The sequence below is a fragment of the Peromyscus eremicus genome, chromosome 8a (assembly GCF_949786415.1).
Source record: "Peromyscus eremicus chromosome 8a, PerEre_H2_v1, whole genome shotgun sequence".
NCBI lineage: Eukaryota > Metazoa > Chordata > Mammalia > Rodentia > Cricetidae > Peromyscus > Peromyscus eremicus.
Window position 1 is genome coordinate 33,582,600 of NC_081423.1, and position 21,493 is coordinate 33,604,092.

Below are 21,493 nucleotides of genomic sequence, written 5' to 3' on the forward strand. Positions count from 1 at the left end.
CCGCCTGCCTCCACAGAAACTCCCAGGCCTGCCTCCCAAGCAAGGTATGTGTGAGTCCCCAGGCTAACTGCAGTGGCTTCTCCCATGACACTGCCCTGGGAAAACTATCTTTGTATCTCCTTCAACTCACACAATCCGGAGCCTCTCCCCTGGGAGCCCCTCAGGACAGCAGTCAGCCCACAGTGAGCCTTAGCAGGTCCTTCACTCAGAGACCCTCCTGGCCCCTGCACCCTGCCTCTGTGCTGTGGGGTGACCCTTTTTAAGCCCCTTCTCAAAGCTCTCCTCCTTCCTACTACCTGTGGAAAGTCTCAAGGCTGAGCAACCCCCCTCCTGCTAACAGGAGACAAGATGTGTCCACCAGGGAGACTGCCGGGCAGCGGGCAGCAAGCCTTCTTCCTCGGCCTCAGCCCTCCTTCTTCCTGTCCTCTCATTCTCTCTCTTCCTAGTGAGAAAGCAGAGAAAGACCATGCTGTGGGGAGACTGGATCTGTGCTCGCTACAGGCCAAAACAGAAAAGTGGGCTGGGGTGCCTCTTCCATGCTCTCTGGGGCAGCAGGGAAGCCTGTGATCCTATAGCAAAGGTGGGTAGAAAAGAAAACTACCATCTCACGTCCACCCGATGGTGCTCTAACCAGAGGTGATAAAACAGGCCGCCGGAAACTGCCTCAGGACCAGCTTCCGTGTCTCCCCGGGAACCCTTCACAGTGGAAGGTAAATGCTCTGTCTTCCGTGTAGCCCAGCTCCACCTGAGGCTGGCTCCTCTTCCTCCCAGTAGGACGCTCTGGTCAGATGTACCAACCATCCCATCTCTTTCTCGCTATGCTTTTTCTTGTACTACGTACTGAACCTAGGGCCTTGTCTATACTAGACAACATTCTACCATGGAGTCCTCTTTACTTTCTGAGACAGGGTCTCCTTAAGTTGTTCAGGCTGGTTCTGAACTCACTCTCTAGCCCAGGCAGGCTTTGAACTTGCAATCCTCCTAAGTAGCTGGGATGACAGGCCTCCTGCCACCAGGCTGACATGTACCACTTCTTTTAACCTTGGGTCATGCTATTTTGTTTAAGCAAAAGTTACAAACCTCTTCTTGAAGCTTTGAGTTCGTCTTTTCCAAGCCATCTATCTTGGTTTGAAGATCCCCAACTGTGCAGCTGTAGAGAATAAACACACTGGGTCAGCCTAAACTTCAGTCCGTGGACTGTTTTCCTAAGTGGTGAAGGAGAAGGCAGAGTCCTGACTTTCTGCATGAAAGGGAAGGCGCAGGGCTGCTCAGAATCTGAAGTAGGAACTCAGTGTGTGTGGATACTGAAATAACAACAACCAAAACTACTGTCAGCCGGGCCGTGGTGTGCACACTTTTAATCCCAGCACTCAGGAGGCAGAGGCAGATGGATCTCTGTGAGTTCAAGGCCAGCCTGGTCTACAGAGTGAGTTTCATGACATCCAGGGCTATATAGAGAAACCCTGTTTGTTTGTTTGTTTGTTTAAGATTTATTTACTTTATGTATTGCTATGGGCTGCAGGAATATAAAATAGAGATTCAGCTGTATATGATAAAGCTATACCTACAAGGATCAAGGAATCCTTCTGGAGAAGTCAAAAATCAAGGAATATTTGGTGATAGCTGGACCCCCCCCTCCCCCGCCACCATAGACCCTGTTAATGTATGAATGCTCTATCTGCATGGATGCCTTTATGCCAGAAGAAGGCATCAGATCCCACTAGAGATGGCTGTGAGCACCATGTGGTTGCTGGGAATTGAACCCAGGTCCTCTAGAAGAGCAGCCAGTGCTCTTAACCTCTGAGCCATCTCTCCAGTCCCTTATTTGTTTGTTTTTTTAAATATTTATTTTATGTAAATGTGCTTTGCTTGAATGTGTGCCTGGTAGCTAAGAAGGCCAGTAGAGGGTATCAGAGCTCCTGGTACTGGAGTTACGGATGGTTGTGATCCACCCACGTGGTGCTGAGGATGGAACTCAGGGCCTTTGCAAGAGCACCAAGTGCTCTTAACCACTGGGCCATTGCTTCAGCCACTTCTACAACATTGTAAGTTACTCTTATTCCGTGAAAAATGTAAAGAACCCGCCAACAGGACAACAGCAGGTGTGATGACAGCAGTAAGCCGCTGGACTGAGAGCAGGAACTCAGCTTCTGCTCTGCATGCCACGCTGTCTTTGCTGTGAGCATTTGAAATGCATCAACTCACTTAATTCTCCCCATAATCGGAAGTAGTCGGTCATTCTGTTAATCTACTTTGCAGATCATCAAACATAAGCATTTATGTTAAAGAACTTAAATACATATATGAATGGCTCCTTCTCTCACCCAACTTTTTTTTTTTGTGTGTTTGTGTGTTTGTGTGTGTGTGTGTGTGTGATGGGGATGGAACCTCGTTTTTTTTTTTTTTCTTTTGGGCATCTCTATTTTAAACTGGGCATAGTGACTCACACCTTTAATCTCAGCACTGGAGAGGCAGAGGCTGGTGGATCTTTGTGTGTTCCAGGCTCCAGGCCAACCAGGACTACATATTCAGACCCTACTTCACACACACACACACTCTGTGCACATGTGTGCAGGTACCAATGGAGGTCAGAGCTGCCAGCTCCCTCTGGAATTGGAGTTGTAGGCAGTGGAGAGCTGACTGAGGAGGGTACTGGAACAGAACTATGAGAGCAATATGACTTCCTAACTGCTGAGCTCTCTCTCTAGCCCTTCCTTCCATTTTCATAGTATTTGTTTCTTTCCCTAAGGCTGTGGGGTAGGGGCAGAGGCTGCATGCTCTGCGTATTTACCTCTCGATGCTGTATAACAGCACAAACAAAGCCAAAGAGCCCCCCAAAGCTGTTTATCAGGAAGGCGTCCTCTTCCAGGCTGGACACATGAATGTGGCTTGGGTGATTACAACTGGCCTCTCAGTTTGGACAAAATGTAGCTATGACAGTTAAAACGGTGGGTCTCCTGCAAAGCTCTCCGGTATGGAGACAGAGTAAAACTGGCACTGAGGAGGAGCGAGCCTTACCTTAAGTGCCGATTAAGTTCTTCCACGTAGTTTTTCTGATCGAGGACATCGGTAATTCTTTCATGCCTTGTGAAAAGAGTACACAAAGATAACAACTTCTTAAGTTCATGTCAGACCGCTTCTAACGGTTCCCCACCCTTCTGAAGACTTTGCAGAAACCAAGAGGCAGTCAGAGCTACCTATGAGTAAACAGAGCAGGGCCGGCCTGACCCAGCAGCAAGGCCTGAGGATAGGCCACCCTGACAGCAGGTCTGCAGATAGACTGCCTGGGCTTCTGCAGGGCACAGAAAGCCAGGGGCATTTGTGCATCGTGAACACGCCTGCCTGCCACATGCAATGGCTCCAGAAATGGCAGAGAACTCAGTTTCACTTTCCTGAAAGAAGGGGATATACTCTGAAGGAAACAGACTTTGCAGAACACGGCAGAGCAACCTACAGGCCAGGGAAGTTCGAGTCAAAAAGTCTTCACCATTTGGCAGTCAAGCTTTCCCTCTGACTGACTGATTCCTTTTTTAAAAAATTCCAATCATTTAAAAATTATGTGTTTTCCTGTTTGTCAGTATATGCACCATATGCAAGTACCCACGGGAGCCAGAAGAGAGTGTCAGATCTCCCGCGGCTGGAGTTACAAGCAGTGTGAGCCACCTGATGTGGGTTGTGTACAAGAACAGCAAGCGTTCTTAACCATGGAGCCATCTCTCCAGGCCCTTTCTTTAAATCACATCTGTGTGTTTGTGTGTGCGCACGCACGTGTAGGTCGGAGGACAACTTGTCAGTTCACTCACCCTCTGGGTCCCAGGGATTGAACCCAGGTTGTCAGGGTTGGCAGCAGGCACCTTTACCCACTGAACCATCTCACTGCTTCCTGTGACCTCTTTAAACACACGTTACATATGTAGTTCACACACACTGACATATGTAGTCACATACATTTACACATGTAGTCCACATAAAGTTACATGTGTAGTTCACCGTTTCATGCCACAGGTGCTGGTTTGTTTTTCAGTTGCTATTTTTTTCCTTCTTTTACATGTTCTTCCCTTTACACAGCTCTCCCAGGGAACCCACAGTAACGGCTTGAGTGAGCTTCTCTGGGTATATAACCATCACTCTAGCTAACATAAATGTAGTATACATATCATGTGTATATACTGAACTTTTGGCTTATAGAAAAGGAATACATATATTCCTTGGCATCCTACTTTTCCCACCCATCATCTTTCGGGAAAAATCTCAAAGTCCACTCTGCAAGAAGCTCTGATTCTCTCTTCACATCTGCATAACACACAATGGTGTGTCCACTACAGATGGCCCATGATTCTTTTAACTCCTTCCTGGTAGAGAATCTCAAGATGTTTTGGATATTCAATAAAATAAATACTGAAGGACTAATGAAATGGTCCAGCGGGTCGAGCACTTGCTGTGCAAACCTGAGGACCTAAGGGCAGACAGAGAGAACCAACTCTGTTGTCCTCTGACCTACATGTGCGCTGTGGCATATGCATCCACGCACATGCCACACATGCGCACACGCACGCACACGTTTGGAAGGAAGTGACCACAGCAGCTTCCTATGGGGAGAGGAGTGAGACTAGGCTGGAATGGGCAGAGGAGGTGGTATGAAAAGGAACTTTCACATGCATGCTCTATTCCGAGCTCAACTCCTGAAACAATGAGGATGCCATGAGATTCACCTCTTGTAACTAAACTAACTCAACAAAGCTAAAATTGCAGAGCAAGACCAAGCCACCGTCTTGCCGGCCGGTGAAGAGCTACAAGCAGCACTGTACTCACTCTCTGCCGCTGTCAAGATCCTGGACATCCTTCAGATAGAGGGAAAAGTCAATCACGCCAACCTGAGAGAAATAAAGGCCACAGGCTTAGATAAGACATGGCAGCCCTCCTTCCCACAAACCTTGTAAGCCTTGAAATTCAGCACGATCACTCCACTACTGTACCTGCATCCAAAGGAGGATCATGGTATTATTTATAAAGCAACAAAGGACAAAGGTTTTGGGGTACAAAATACTTTTATACTTTTATCTCTTTTTTTTGGGGGGGCGGGTTTTGAGACAGGAGGGTTTCTCTGTGTAACTTTGGAGCCTGTCCTGGAACTCACTCTGTACACTAGGCTGTCCTCGAACTCACAGAGATCTGCCTGTCTCTGCCAGAGCTAGTGAAGTCATGGATTTTTAAGAGGAACCTACAGCCACCACTTTACTAAACCAGCATTAATATTGAACTACATTCTAAATATTTATCCTTATACCCACAGATAAGTGTAGTCCTTACCCTCATTAAAGAAAACTTTTCTTTGCAACAACTGGAGACCATTACAAAAAACCACAACCAATCAAAATGTAGAGTTGTGGAGCCCAGTCCCAATGGACACATCTGTAATACAACTCCCACCCTAAGGCTCAGGGATCATTGTGAAAGAGGGGATAGAAGGATTTTAAGAGTCAGAGAAAGCCGGACAGTGGTGGCGCACGCCTTTAATCCCAGCACTCGGGAGGCAGAGCCAGGCAGATCTTTGTGAGTTCGAGGCCAGCCTGGTCTACAGAGCGAGATCCAGGAAAGGTGCAAAGCTACACAGAGAAACCCTGTCTCAAAAAAACAAAAAAACAAAACAAGACAAAAAAAAGAGTCAGAGAAGCAGGGAGTTTGCTGTGAGGTTGTGTCTCCTCAGAATGTCTGGAGCACTCCTTATGAAGTCTCATCAACATGACTGCCTAAACATGAGCCGAGCAAGGACAGCAGTAATAGACATGCTAATGAGCATGGGGGTGTGAAGAGGGGGAAGCCCAGGAGGCTTCAGCCTACACAAAGAACTGCAGGCAACCAAGGAACACTGAGATCTGGAGAAAGTCTTCCTCAGGGAAGAGCATACCAGTTGGTTATCTAACACTAAGTGATCAGCCCTTAAAACACACATACAAGTAACTTTCTACAGACTGAGCAGGTTGTACTTATGTATTTAGGAACACACACACACGATTTTTTTAAGGGAATACAAACTTTCAAAGAAGAAAACCAACAAGTAAAGAGCCAACTTTGTGTTCTACTGAAGTGTATTAGAGAACAGGAGGGTGACTGTCTCCTAGTTCAACCTATGAGGGAACATAATCCCTGGAGGAGGCAAAGGCCCACGGGAAACTCAGAACAGTTTCACGTGTTAAGCAGAAACACATGATTTGGGGGTACAGGAAATGACACAATAACCAAGTAGGCCTTATTTTAGGAACACAGCAGCAGTACTGTTATGGGAAAGTCACACATTAACTGTTCTGTTTAAGTCAGGTGCCAACCAAACAAGACATCGGCTAGAGTTCAAAGTCCACTTCTAATAAAATCACAAAGTAAATTAGAAAGCTAAAATAAAACAGTATATACATTTACCTTTCCTAGAGATATCCATCTGTCTGTCTATCTCTTTATCTATCTACTGATCTATCTCTACATTTTTGGAGACCGAAGTCTCACTAAATGGTCCAGCCTGTCCTCAATCTTGCAACCCTCCTGCCCTGGTCCCCCAAGTACCTGGCTTCCAAGTATGTGCTACTATGCCCAGCTTAAAACAGGACTTTTATTTTTATTAATTTTTTTTTTTTTTGGATGTGTGTAAGCTGTTGTCTGTGGTGTGTGCACGTTCGTGTATATGCATTCAGAGGCCCCAGGTTGACTCTGGGTGTCTTCTGTTTGAGTCTTTGAGCAGAGCTGACTATTTTATTAAAGGTATGTTATACAGGCTTCAGCCTAAGGATTAGAAAGAGGTGCTCAGAAGCCAGTGAGGCTCTTGAGAGCAGGCTGCGGGCTCACCTTTTTTTGAGAAGGGTCTCACTACCTTGCTGGCCCCAAACTCACTAGATCAGGCTTGCCTGGCACTTACAAAAATCCACCTTTCTTCTGCGTCCCCAGTGCTGGTATTAAAGGCCTATGTGGGAGCCCATTCTCGGGTTCCTCGTGGCTTTACCCAGCAGGTCCACATAGAGGATGATTAGACCACGGGCCTGAGTGCAGGTGTCTGAGATGGTCTGCACTTGGCTGTGCTGGGGGAGGAGGTCTTTTGCTCCACCCCTTGGCGTCTCTATAAAAACCCTGGGGCAGAGACAGTCGGGGCCCGTTGGAATAGGTTCCAGGCCCTCTCGAGGCTATCCTTTATTTTCTATCTGTTTATCTCCGCGATATTCTCCGCAATAAATCCTTCTATCTAATATTTCCTGCTGCTCGCACTCAAGAAAACTCTGGGGAACTGTGGGGGTGGTTGGGTAAACGCCCCACAGAATGGCGCCATGAACAGGGACTAAAGAAAAAAGAAAAAAAAGGGACTAAAGAAAAAAAGGGGGGACTAAAAAAAAGGGGACTAAAGACAAATGAACAGGGACTAAAGACAAAGTAATAGGAACTAAAGATAAAGGAAAATAATAGTTTTATTACAGAGTTTTTGGCGAAAGTGCTGAGTTCAGCCCTGCCAGTGGATGAGGCATGCCGGTGTTATGGAAAATATATATTTTTTATATATATTGAGAGGCAGGGGTTTTATCCTCGAGAGAAAAGGAAAGCGGACTGGAAGGATGTCCGATGCTGCAGCGAAATTCTCTTCTGTCAAAATTTTCTATCTTCTATCCCTTTCTCAATTTCTATCTGTGAAAAATAAGTATAAGGCATAGGGTAGTAAAATAGTGTAGGAAAAACTTAGAAGTGTAAGATTGTGTAGGAAAAAATAAGTAAGGCAACTAGACAGAAAAACTCTTCAATTTTCTAACTTGGGGCTCTGAATGCAAACTGGGGGAAAAAATCTTTCTTTGGGCTATTTGGGTAGTAAAAAAGCTCTTCGAGCTTATGGGGAAGAATAAGTTTCCTATGGAAGCTTTTGACCTGGGGACAGCTGAAATGCTAAGTCCAAGCGGCAGGAGAAAGTGATTTCTCCCTGAGGCAAAAATGGGGATGTAAAAAGCCAAAAAGTTTAAAGTTGGGAAGTTTTGGGAAAAGTTGCTCTTTCTCTTGGGGGGAAAAAAACCTTTCTCTTAAAGCTTTTCTTGGAAAATTTGGGGGAAAAAACTCTAAAAAGCCATCTTTCTCAAAAGCTCTCAAACTTAAAAACTAAAGCCTTTAACTTTCTCTCAGAAGGGCAAAAATTAGAATCACCTGAAGATATTAGTATGGGGACCACCTGTGATTAGCTCTAAGGGAAAACAACAAACCTCTTTTTTTTTTTTTTTTTTTTTTTTTTTTGGTTTTTCGAGACAGGGTTTCTCTGTGTAGCTTTGCGCCTTTCCTGGAACTCACTTGGTAGCCCAGGCTGGCCTCGAACTCACAGAGATCCGCCTGGCTCTGCCTCCCGAGTGCTGGGATTAAAGGCGTGCGCCACCACCGCCCGGCTAACAACAAACCTCTTAAGACAGCAAAACCTCTAAGTTCTCTTTCAAGCTTTAAAAATCCTCCCTGCAATGCAGGAGGCAGGGACAAGTTCCTAAAAAACCTCTAAGCTCTGTCTCTTCAAGCCAGTAAAAGACAGTGGGTCAGAGTACCCTGAGGGAAACGCTTGGGAGAGTGTGGGTAAAGAGCTACAGAGAGCCCAAAAGGGCAAGAAACTTTACCTGAGAAAAGCAAAAAAGCCAAGCTTTTCAGTTACAACCGAGCTGAGGCATCAAGGGTTTTGTTTCTGAGTTGAGCATTTCAGAATGAAAAGGTGCTCCTAATGGTCCTAATGCAAAGATCCCCTGAAGCAATGCAAACTGTTAGCATTGTATCCTCACTTCTGACCAAAAACCCAGAGGCGACTGGCCAGCGTCTCTGAGTTGGGGTGCATTTCAGGGATACTAGGGTTCCTGCAGTGGTAAACTTCCTGGAGCACAGAGCTGAGGCAGGAAGGTGCAGGACCCAGGGGAAGATTGCCAATGAACAAAACTAAAGCCAGTGGGAACAGCACAGTTGTCTGCTTTCCTACAAGTCCCGGGTTGGTAGGTCCACTGCTGCAAAAAGACATCTGAAAAAAGCTTTCCTATCAGTAAGGACCTTTCTGGGAAAACAGTAAAGCTGAACTGTGTCTGAAGCAGTTATGCTGCTGAGTTAGAACGCTGTCTGGGGAAAGAGCCCAGCCAGGGCAGAACAGAACTATCCAGGAGTAAAGCTTTTTTTTCTGTCAGAAAGCATCTCTTAGAGAAAAGCTTTGTTTCAACTGACTCCCATGAGATGAGGGAGTGTAGCCCTGAGGGGTGATTGCCTCTGGCATAAGCTCTGTCCTTGAGCACCCAGACAAGCAAATGCAACCCACTGGGGGACTAGGCCAGGTGAAGGCCTAATGAGGCAAAAAACCTGTCCTAATGGGAGTTTAGAAATGGCAAAAACCTCCCTTGTTAGACTTTCAGTCTGTACGCAAACCACACAGACCCCAAAAACAGACGGACAAAAAGCCCCTACCTTCAGTAGCAGGGAAAGCCGCCACTGTAGTGTCGGAAACTTTCTGGGGTAGAGGGGATAAACTGAGACCAAACTGGGAACTGTCTGGGAGAAAGACTCTAAAGAAACAGAAGGGACCGATTCCTCCCCAGAAAAATATGACCTGAAAAAGCTGCTAGAATTTGAGGCAGATTTGGGGGGAGAAAAAAGCCCCTACCTCCAAAGGCAGCTAGCAGAGAAACAGAGCTGCAAATACTTGAAGCTCTGCATCTGGGGAAGGGAGGAACAAGCAAAATGAGATAGATCAGTGGGAGAAAATCTCTCCGAAAGAGCTATGGAAAAGCTGTAGTGCATGATCTTGTTTTTCACTGACTGGCTAAGGCAAACACAAACCCCAAGGAAAGTTGCTATCAGAAATTGTCCACCTCAATGCGCGCTAACGAGGCAGGTGCAGTTCTGATTTGGGGGCCAGTGTCAATTAAAGGAGAGACACCTGTTAAAGCCAGCTGAGGAGAGACCAGAAACCTCCCAATGTCCCATAATTGAAAATGTAAAATGCCTGTTCAAATCTCCCGTTGCAAAAGCAAAAAACTTTGTTCAAACCTCCCGGGCAAGAATTTGTAAGCAAGTCTGGTAAAAAAGAACTTAAAAGTTGACTCTCAGACCCAAAAAGAACTATGGGAAATGACTGATATAAGGGAAATGATATAAAGGACTGATTTAAGGGACTGATACTATTATGGACTGATATAAGGGAAATGCATTCTGGGAAAGGTAGTTTTTCTGCTAAAGATGGCGACATTGCCCTGAAACACTTTTGTCAGCTCGAAAATACGTTCATGGTAAACTTTAAAATACAGCTTTTAAAAGAATAAGGAGGAAAGTCGTCTAAGAGTTTAAGTATCAGTTCCAATGAAAAATTGAAAGGATATGGAGCTAGGTGCTTTGCGGTTTGGGGCTCCGTTGGTAAAATGCCTTATTTACCCTAATAGCTGTGCAAACTTTTTACCGTAGTTGGATGACAAAAAGCTACCTATAAGAGCAAACAAGCCACTTTAAGTGAAATTAAAAATTATTTACCTCTTGAACAAACTGCCTGCAATGAGTGATTCCTTTGCAAATCTAATTAAGGGGATAAGAAATAGGCATTCAAAAAGAAATGACTGCTTTATAGATGGGAAACAAACTTCAGAAAAATTTGTCTTAAAAAGCTTCACCTAAAAGTTCCTTATAAGAAATCAATGCTAAATATTACAGCCGCTAATAACATCAGGAGTTAAAGCTAATGAAGTGAAAATACTAAATAGAGTTCGGAGCTGTGCCGCTTTTGGCTTTACTAGCTCCTTTGGAAAAATACTTTATATCACCTAATAACTGTGCGATATTTGGCAAAGAGCTTACAGCAGCTAAATACGGTAATTTCACCGTCAGCGTGAAGGGAAGTTTTTCGGTAGAACAAACCAAGAGTACTGCTGTAATAGAAACATTTGTCTGAATTGAAGCACTTAGGGGAACTATTATGAATTTGGGTGAAGGGACAGCCTCTAGTTAAAAACCGTCTACCGCTGACAGTGCATCTCTGCCGGTCCGGAACGGCTGAGAGAACTGGCAACTTTGGAGTGTGGCGTCATCCTGGGAAGGTTATAGTCCCCTAGCAACAACTATTACAATTCTATAACAACAACACTCACTAAATCCTAGTGTTTTATAACAAAGCTGACTATAAACTCTAAACTTTAGAAATGATGTACGTACTTCCTGTCTAGTTAAGAATCTTTCTAATAGAGATAGTGATAATAATTAAGAGTAAGAAATAGAAAAAGATGAAAATAAGATATGTAAGTTTATAAAAATTCTCTTGTTAGATCTGTTAAAAAATCTTTAGGTGTTTGCTAAGTTAAATATATGCTAATGGTAGCCCTATATAAGTTTGTAAAATAGATCTATAGATCCTTTAAGAATATAAGCTTGCAAGAAGTATCTAAGGTAGTCTTAAGACATGTAGTGATAAGCTTGTAAGAAGTAAAGATGTTAGCTGTGAATGTAAGTTTAAATAAGAATAAGATGGAATGAATATAAGAAATATGTAAGTAATAAGAAGTATATTTGCTAAAGTAGTTCTATAGTTTCCTTAAGGAGTATAAATAAGTAGATGTTAATACGTTATATGTGAGTTTGTAAAATGTAGATGTTGAATGTGAGTCTAAATGCTTTGCAAGGCAAAAGGTTATATGTGAGTTTGTAAAATGTAAATGTTAAGTGTGAGTCTATTCTTAATGTATATGGTGAAAGAACCTGAGACACAGAAGTTAGTGTCCCAGCAGACTGCAAAGCAGGCAGTCTGAGCGGTTTTCAAAAGCTCCAAAAGCCGCTAAGAAACTAAGAATGGCGGACGCCAGAACTAGCACAAGGCATCCGCAGCTGAGATTCATGGAAAATCAACGCAACACAGAAAAACCTGAGCTAACATCAAAAACGGTGCGGTTTAGAATACTACTGTACCTAAAAAGGTCTGTCTGTGAGAACAAAAGTTGCAGAGACGCTTGTTTGAAGTAAAATTGTTAACGGCAAAAAGTTTTGGTTGAAAACCATCTCTTCATATTTGGAAGTGAAAGCCTGATACTAGAATTTATTTCTTGTTTGAACTTTTTGAACTTAAAATGAGATAAAACTACAAAGATTTTGGTTATGGATTTCTTCATATTTGGAAGGCTCGTACCAGAATTTATCATGTGAATTTTGGGACTTAAGAAATGAAATGAACAGTAGAGATTTCATTGCAATGGGACAATTTTGAGTTTATTCATAGTAATGACCTAGAACTGTTTTCTGGAATTGGGTTAAAAATGGAACTGTTTAAATGAAGAAATTATTTCTACCTAGAATCAAGATGCAGTTTTGTGTATGCATATATGCTTTATTAACTGGTGATTCATGAATTGTTTTGTGGAACTGTTTATGTAAAATGGAATTACTTATGGAACTGGTTTGTGTTACAAACGGAACTGTTTAAACAGAAGTTTGGGTTTTCTAACTAGGCTTGAGATTTTGCTTAAATTATAAAGAAAAGGGGGAGAGTTAATATTCCTTAGTCTAATTTCAAAAGTTGTTTGAGTGGATTAATGTCATGTTTTTGTTAGTAAGAAATGCAAATGGGGTATATTAAGAGACTGCTTTTAAAGTGTAAAGAGTTTTATTAAGAAACTGCTTTTGGATGTTTTGCTAAGTTTTCAAAGTGTTAATGGTTAGATTGAGAAGATTGCTTTTCAATATGGGTTTGTAGGAATTGTATGAGTTTGGGTTCTTCTAACTAGGTTTTAGATTTTGTTTAAAAAATTATAAAGAAAAGGAGGAGTTATGAGGTTGAATTATGTTTGCAGAAATTATATTTATCCTATTGATATTAATGCACCCTGGTTTTGTGGAGTTAAGGAATATTTAAGTTTGATATGAATACATCGAAGTTTTTCCTATGTTCTGTTAACAAGAAAATTCAAATGATTGAGTTAAAGTTGTAAGACGGAGAAAATTGTTAACTATATTTAGCACCATATATGCTAATTCAAATGGTTCTGTTAAGAGTTTGCTTTGAGTTGTAAGACTGAGAGAATTGTGGCTATGTATAGCAATATTTATGTTAACCTGTTAATGGTAATGATGAAGCTAAGGGATTCTTTAAGTTTGTAGTCGCCTTAAGAGTTTTTGGCTTAGAAAGGGCTTGAGGCAGCTAAGACTGCTGTAGTCACCTTGGACCTAATTCAAAAGAGAAATGCCATCTATATCATCCTCTACTCCCATATTGGGAGGTGTAACAGCTATGGAGATTGCTGTAAGCCATTAATAGTTATTTTTTTTATATATTAAGAAAGGGGGACCTGTGGGAGCCCATTCTCGGGTTCCTCGTGGCTTTACCCAGCAGGTCCACATAGAGGATGATTAGACCACGGGCCTGAGTGCAGGTGTCTGAGATGGTCTGCACTTGGCTGTGCTGGGGGAGGAGGTCTTTTGCTCCATCCCTTGGTGTCTCTATAAAAACCCTGGGGCAGAGACAGTCGGGGCCCGTTGGAATAGGTTCCAGGCCCTCTCGAGGCTATCCTTTATTTTCTATCTGTTTATCTCCGCGATATTCTCCGCAATAAATCCTTCTATCTAATATTTCCTGCTGCTCGCACTCAAGAAAACTCTGGGGAACTGTGGGGGTGGTTGGGTAAACGCCCCACAGGCCTACACCATTACTCCCAGCCTCTCTTTATTTAAAAAAAAAAAAAAAGATACAATGTAAAGTTGAGTTTATTCTCTCTCTCTCTTTGAAAAAAATCTATTTTTGGGGGGCGATATTTATATTTATTTGATGTGAATGGTTGTTGTGCCTGCTTGTGTATCTTGTATATCACATGCAGTGCCTCTGGAGGCCAGAAGAGGGCGATGGCTTCCCTGGAACTGGAGTTAGTTGTTAGGGGCTATGTGGGTGCTGGGAACTAAACCTGGTTCTCTGGAAGAGCAACCAGTGCTTTTAGCCAGTGAGCCATCTCTCCAGTCCCATCTCTTTTTTTTTTTTTGAGACATGGTTTCATGTATCCCACACTGGCCTTGAACTTGGCTATGTACTGAGGATGACCTTCTGATCCTCCTGGCTCCACTTCCAGAGTGCCGGGATTACAGGCATGCACCACCATGCCTGGTTTATGTGAAGTTAGGAACCAAACCTAAGGCCTTGTGTATGCTCCGCAAGCACTCTACCAACTGAGCCACATCCCCACCTCTGCCCATGTTACTTCTTCACTCTTCTGAGACATCCCCTTCCCACTTCCCCAGCACCGCAGTCTGCCCAACCTCTACCAAAGGCTTCCTGCCTTCTATCTCTTTCTTAGGATCAGTACATGTCTGCAGATTTCATGTAAAAAATTCCTGGCCTGATTCATTCCATCAAAGCCCAAATCCCATATTACCTGAGAATCCAAGTCTTCTCCCTTTAAGCAGAGATTGGCATCCAGAACATTGAGTCCCACCAGCAGACCGACAATCACCATGCCCTCTTCCTCCATCATTAGTGCCTCGGGCTCATAGAACTCACTGCAAGAGACTGACATGTCAGGGAGCTGCTCAGAGACACGTCACTCCTCACTCACCCCAGTCCTGCCTTGTCCTGTCTGGCTGCCACCGGGCTTCCAGCCCCACCCTGGAGCAAAGGCCCTCAGGGAGCTTACTTTCTCCCACCACATCAAGCGCTTCCTCTTCTGCTATGGTTAGAACCTAAGTGTCTCCAAAGGCCCATGTGGCAGAGTTGCTCCCCAGTTTAATGCTGTTAAAACCATAAGTGGGGCCAACTGAGAGGTCGTTAGGTCGCTGGGGGTGTGCTCTGAAGGGGGTGTGACCTTTTTCCCCTTTTCCTCTCTCTCTCTGTGACCAGGAAGCCAGGAGTTTTAAGTCTACCTACCAAATGCTTCCCTCACAATATGCTGCCTTGCCACAGGCACAAAGCAAGAGGACCAGTTATGGACTAAACTGTGGGCCAAACAAACCTTTTCTTTTTCTTTCATATATGTACATGTGTTTTCGTAGGACCATGTATGTGGATGTGCATGCATATTTTCTCTGCATGAACTACAGTTTCCAAACCCAGTTTTGTAGTGGAGGTGCTGGGGATTGAACCTCACGCCTGCACAGCAAGCCGTTTATATACTGAGACACCTCTCTGGCTCTTTCTCTTTCAAAGCTGATTCTCTCAGGTTCTGTGACAGCAACAGAGAGCTGCCAAGCTGCCTAGCAGGCTCCTCGGCTTAGATCTGGATCTCGAGCCTTCTCATCCACTCTTGGCCGCTGCCTTCCTGTCTTTCTGCTTCGTGTTCCTGTGTCTTCACTGGCTCCTCTCTGTACATGGAACTTCCGTCTCAAACATTAGGTCACCAGGGCTGGCCTGGGAGGTGGCAGTGCATAAAGGCACCTGCCAACGGCCTGACAACCTGAGTTGATCTCTGGAACCAACTGGACTGAAGGAGAGAACTTAGCTCTATGTGTGTGTATGTGTGTGTGTGTGTGTGTGTGTGTGTGTGTGTGTGTGTGTGTGGTGCACACCTTTAATCCCTGCGCTCGTGAGGTTGACTTGAAAATTCTGAAATATCTGGGTCTAGGCCAAGATATAAAGGATATTTTTATCTGAACTGGATAAGAGAATTAACTCTAGAGGTTTCCGCCATATCAATTTTCAGTCTAGAGAAAATCCCATTTATAATGGCTACTTGTTTATACAGCCATAAATATAAAGAATGAGTCAGTCATAAATTTCAGTAATAGCCACTATTTAAGATTTTTAAAAATTATTTTTAAAGTTTTATTTATTTTATATATATGATGCTCTATCTGCATGTATGCCTGCACACCAGAAGAGGGCATCAGATCCCATTACAGATGGTTGTGAGCCACCATGTGGTTGCTGAGAATTGAACTCAGGACCTCTGGAAGAGCTGCCAATGCTCTTAACTGCTGAGCCAACTCTCCAGCCCTTAAGTTTTTACTAATGCTAAGAAATACATATTTTATAAACTGGATATGAAATCTTCAGCTAGATTATGTACCTATGTTCTCTTATAAAAAAAAAATCACCCACAGTCCCTAGTTCAAAAGTTATTTTATTCCTGTTATCATCCAGTCTAATAAGTACCATTTTATTGAAACTTAATTGAATGGGCTGCCAGTCAGTAAATTATAAGTATTGATATTTTGGGAGATTATCTTCAGAATTTCAAAATGAAGTCTCATTTACAATGAGAGTCTCATTTATAATGCTTCTGAGATGTCAGGGCTCAACAAAGAAACACTTCAAGCCTCAGAGCACTGAGATTAGTAAGGATTTCGATCTTAGCTATGGACATTATTCTGGTTCCTCTGTTTCACAAGGATCTACAGACTGTGCTGCAACTTCAGAGTAAAAGACAAACACAATGATGGAATACCTTAAGAGATGCTTATTGTCTATGAGGACTTTCAGATAATCTGCCAGTTTCTTCTGCATGAGAGCAAGATAAAGCCAAGCTCTGCCTCTTCCCACGGCTGTCCTAGAATTCAGAGAATCAGACCACTAAGGCATAATAACAGCAACAAATACAGAAGAAACTAAAATGAGCTAGGGGAGGGGTGTACATACACATACACACACACACACACACACACACGGAGGTGGGGTTGGGGAGAGTCACATGGTAGTTTAGGGGTTAGAGAGGTACTGTGTGAGCAGAGAGAATGCTCACTGTACAAGTTAGGTACTTTTTGAATTTTGCACCACAGGCACTTCAAGTGTTCAAGTCCCACAAGATTCTGAGGCTAAGGCTCATATATGCAATTTGATATTGGTGCTAAAACACGTCATAAGATGTACCACACTGGGCTGGAAACACAGCTGCAAGTTCCCGGATTCCCACGTTCCACCTGATGTGGGTGCTGGAAACAAAACTCCAGTCCTCAGCAAGAGCAACAAGCACTCTTAACCGCTGAGCCATACCCGCAGCCCCAACAACAGATTTAAACCATGTGAACCATGAGGCAACTGCTGCCTTCACACTCAAGAGCCAGGAGTCTGGGGCCCAGGAAGGTTCACATCTTACGTGAACCATGAGCAGCAGAGGCGGGATTAGAATCCAAGCTGAGCATGGATCCCGTTACAGTGGTCCAAATCAGAAGAGAACTGAGGGGAGGCAAACAGCAGCGAGGAAAAAGCAAACATGCAGGCAGCATTAGCACTTCTTACTTTAATTCCGGAAGATTCCTGACACTGGTGGCTATATCTGATGCTTCAGGACAAAGTTTTTCCACCAGCTCCAACGGACCAAAGAAAGATTTGTTTTGGCCAATGAAACTCTTCTTAACTAAAAGAGAAAACAACAGTGTTAGTCATGAGAACAGGGTGCAGTTTCTTCTGGGGCTCACAGGCTTTCTTTCAAAAGCCAAGCACAGCTCCACAGCTCCACAGCTCCAAGCTCAAGTCTATGACCCAGCCTTTCGGACTAGGAGAGGCCACGGGACAAATCAGCTCTGCTTTCCTTTGGCAACGTGGTTTCTCTGTTATCATGATCTTTTGTTCAAGAACTTGCTGCTTATGAACTGAAATCTGCCACATCCTGCCACCTCTGTCCTGGTGGCAGCATCAGTGATCAACTCCTAACTGTCACAGCCACAGTAACTGAACTGCTTTTCCTAATATCTTCATTCCTTACCCTTATAATTTGTTCTCGATTTGGGAAAGTTGTTTTCTTTTCTTTTTTTAAGATGCAAACCAAGTCACATTTCTCCCTCAAACTCCTCCAAACTCACTTAGAAGAAAACACAGCTCCCTGTCATGATCTCTTAAGGGCCTGCATGATCCAGCCCCTCCCCACTTCCTGGTCTCATCTCCCATTCTTTCATTCCACACTCCCTGGTTACCAGGTATCTGCCTCAAGCCAAGGTTGACCCACTCAGGACATCTGCACCTTTGCCTCTGTTTGGTTTTGTCTCTTGTGCTAGGGAAGTTGTGGGCCCAAATCTCTGCAGTGTTCTCTCTTCCCTAGATCTCAGCTCACGTGTCACCCCTTCAGAAGGAACTTTTCTTCTTGCATCTGAACGTTCCCTGTCTTCATCTCTACCCCCTTACTTGTTTTGCTCCCCTGAATCGGTAGCGGTTTCTAATTCTGTTTCTGTATTCACCGTCTTGGCCTTTAATACTGTGTTCCCCGAGGCCACTGACAGCCACACGTGTTACTAGTGGGGCTCCTGCAGTGTGGCTAGTGCAGCCGAGGAACTGGACATGTGCTGGCGATGTAAAACACGGTAGATCTTAAACCTTACTATTAGAAAGTGCCTACCAGAGAGGTAAGAATGGCCTCTGCAGCTTGCAGTGCTATTGGTACTGGACAGCACCGCTCTCGATCACAGGGAATTTGTCTGTTCTGTGTGCTCTTCTCCTCTCTACACCCGCCACAATGCTTGGCACTAGAGAGGGCAAAGACTTAGTCCACATTTCTATGCTCCTAAACGCCCCCGGCTCACCTTTCAGCCCGTGTTTGAGGCAATGCTCCATCACTACAAAGAACTGCTGCAAGGGGGCATGGTCTGCATCCAGACTGCGTCCCAGGCTAAGGGCAGACTGGAGTAAGACCTTAATGCTGAGTTTCATCATGTGCATCAGGTTGGCACGCTCCTCCATCATCTGGCCCTTGGAAGCTGTGGGCACAAGCAAGGACAGCTTCGTTAGTGGGCTGAGTGGGGTTTGGAGGTGGGAGGGGTCAGACTGGCGCAGCAGCGGGCCAGGGGCTTGCTCGGGGTGAGGACGCACTGGCGGGAGGATATCCAGGGCTCGTAGTCAAGTCGCAGTCCATCTCTGCAGGCCACAGCTCCTGGGCAGCCTCCGGCGCCTTCTGTGGAAGCAGAGACGGAGAGCCTCAGGCGGGATCCTTTCCCAAGCGGCTCCTTGCGTTGCTAGGGCAATGACTCTAACAAGACTCGCCGCGATTGGTTTTTTCCCTGACCAATGAGAAGACGCAAAGTCTGGGCTGCTTTGCCCTCAAACTAGAAGATGTACAGAGGAAGCGCCCCGCCCCTGACCACTCCTATTAGACAAAGCCAGCTCAGGCCACGCCCACGGAGGAGGACGGTCATTATGCACCTTAGTCTTGGTCCAAAGGAACCCTGGCTTACAGGGTTTGGGGATGTCCTTATATCCTGTCTACTATACGTGCCTTCAGGAAAGCGTCTTCCCTTCTTTCCGGACCCTGAGCCTTCATCCACGACGTGTGGCCTTTCTATGTCATTCTATGTTTTGCACACACTTTAAAAAGTTTGTTAGAAATAACTACATTTCTGTTTCTACTATATTTGTCTTGTCACTTTGTTTGGAGAGTTAGTACGGGACATCTAGGACAAGTGCTTACAGGATGTTCGCTTAAGCCCAGGAAAATGACATCCTAGAGTTAAAAAGTTTAGACTCCAGTACTGGAGAGATGGCTGTGCGGTTATGAACATGTACTGCTCTTTCAGAGGACCCAGGCCTACCATTCAGGCTCACAACCAACCGTAGGTCTAGCTCCAGGGCATCCTGCACCGTTTTCTGGACTCTGCAGACACATGCACATACCCACCTTCCCCCCATACACACATAACTAAAAATAAAAACAAACCTTAAAAAAATTAGACTCCAAACTAAAAGCCCCGCAGGTGTGCTAGCTGCAGGGTGAAGGGGTCTCCCCGTGGTATGCTCCCAGCTCTCGGCCTGGGCCACCCTTCACTCTTGTCCTTTGGTGCAGCAGATCCTAGTTTGTTTGTTTGCAGCTGTCTGCTTGCTTACCATCAGGTCAAGCAGCTTTCCAGTCTGCTGCCTCCTGGTGGTTTTTTTTTTTTCTTCCCTGCAAACCACTTGCTCAATCTTTACATTTTTGCCCTTATTGGTGATGTGTACATTCTGGAAGTGAGCACTGATGAGGGCATAGAATTAAAAGAGAATATGCAGGTGCCATTTAAATGAAAATGAGGACATGACCACTCCTAGATATAGTTGAGGAGAAGGTTTTTATGTGGATATGAGGGAGAGCACAGCCAGAGGCACCTGAAAGGGTCCAGACTGAACATGGCCAGTAGAATAAAGGGCCATGAGAGGAGAGAGAGGGCACAGGGTTGAAGAGAGGAGCCGAGGACCCAGAGTGGAGCCCGGGGGAAGCCAAGATGGAAAGTAGCCAAATGGTTGAGTTAAAAGGAAAGGAAAGCTGGGAGAGGGGAAGCGAAGCTGGGTGAGGGAGAGGTTTAGGGTAGGGGGCGGGGCATGCCAGCCAGGACGACTCTGTAAGAGACACTTGACAGTAGGGAATGAGGGAGCCTAGGGCCTAGCACAGACTCTGATATGGTAATAGACACCACAGTCATAGGTAAATGGATGAGCCGGATGTCACTTCTGCCAGGCTGAGGAGATGACTCCTTTTAGCAAGCAGGAACTATCTTCTTAAGTGCCCGAGGGAAGGCTGGCTTTTGTCTAAATGCCAGGCTTTGGGGAAAGGGATTTCTTAGGACCTAATACCACTTAATACATATATAGAAACTAAACAATAGTTAAATCTAAAAGTCAGGTTTATAACTTCAAGTTTATAATAAAGATTAAGATTGCAATGGGGATAAAATTTCTAAATTCTTTTTGGCAAAACACAAGAAGTCCAGAGAGGGTTGCTGGGTCCACAGTCTCTCAAAATTTCATCTTGGCCTTGGGGAGGAAGAAGTGGGTTAAGTAAAGCATTTGGATAGGAGTGGTAAAGTTATTTTTAACTTGAGAAAATCCTATTAATTAAATGTTTATATTATAAAGAGATTGGGAAAAACTGTAAAACGAGAAAAAACAAGAAAAATGGGAGACTTATTTAAGAAAAAACATGAATATATCACAATCATAGAAGTCTATAAAAATTTACTTACTTATTTGTTTTTTTGAGACAGTTTCTCTGTATAGCCCAAGCTGTCCTGGATCTCGCTCTGTAGACCAGGCTGGCCTCGAACTAAGAGATCTGCTTGCCTCTGCCTCCTGAGTGCTGGGATTAAAGTTGTGTGCCACCATTGCAGGTCCCTGAGGTCTTTCAGTGAGGGCATTTTGAGACCTCAGGTTTCATGTGCATTCTTCCCCTCCTTTATAAAGGCAAGTGATCCCTGAGCCCAGTAGCTTTTCTCAATTCAGTGACATCAGGGGCAGAAGACTTTTAATATATATATATATCTTGCATTGACAAAAGGATAATGAAATAAGCAACATTTAGATCATTTTGGGTTTTCTGGGTTAAACAAGGTGTGTAAATGGAAGACTAACAAGTATAATTACCAGTTGGTAAGTCTTGGTGGAATTTTTTTTTTATTTCTCAGAAGTTTGTGGAGACCCACAGAGGTTTTCTAGTGAGATCTGAGCTTGCTTTACACAGCAGGGCTGCAGAGGGGAATGACTGAACCACAGGCATGGTTACCAGCTCTTTGGAAGGGTCTGCACTTGGCTGTGCAGTGTGCTTTGATCTAGCAAGGAGAGGTCTTTTGCCCCACACCTTGGCATTGTTATAAAAAGCCCTTTTGAAGAGAC

General features: G+C 44.3%; 1 protein-coding gene across 2 annotated transcripts in view; it reads right to left on the reverse strand.

The window, feature by feature from the left end:
• The window catches only part of Rufy1 (RUN and FYVE domain containing 1), a 59,941-nt gene that overhangs the window by 22,710 nt on the left and 15,738 nt on the right, over positions 1–21,493 (reverse strand). The window contains exons 1-8 of one of the 2 annotated variants that reach the window (XM_059270461.1): positions 18,728–18,870; positions 18,442–18,615; positions 17,165–17,282; positions 16,374–16,475; positions 14,370–14,493; positions 4,813–4,874; positions 3,019–3,084; positions 1,081–1,150 (exon numbers count right to left, since the gene is read on the reverse strand). In XM_059270461.1, coding sequence (XP_059126444.1) covers positions 1,081–1,150; positions 3,019–3,084; positions 4,813–4,874; positions 14,370–14,493; positions 16,374–16,475; positions 17,165–17,282; positions 18,442–18,615; positions 18,728–18,770 — 759 coding nt within the window. In that variant the 5' untranslated portion in view covers positions 18,771–18,870. Of the gene's footprint in view, positions 1–1,080; positions 1,151–3,018; positions 3,085–4,812; positions 4,875–14,369; positions 14,494–16,373; positions 16,476–17,164; positions 17,283–18,441; positions 18,616–18,727; positions 18,871–21,493 lie in introns of those variants that run through there. The other variant, XM_059270460.1, reaches the window with a different exon arrangement.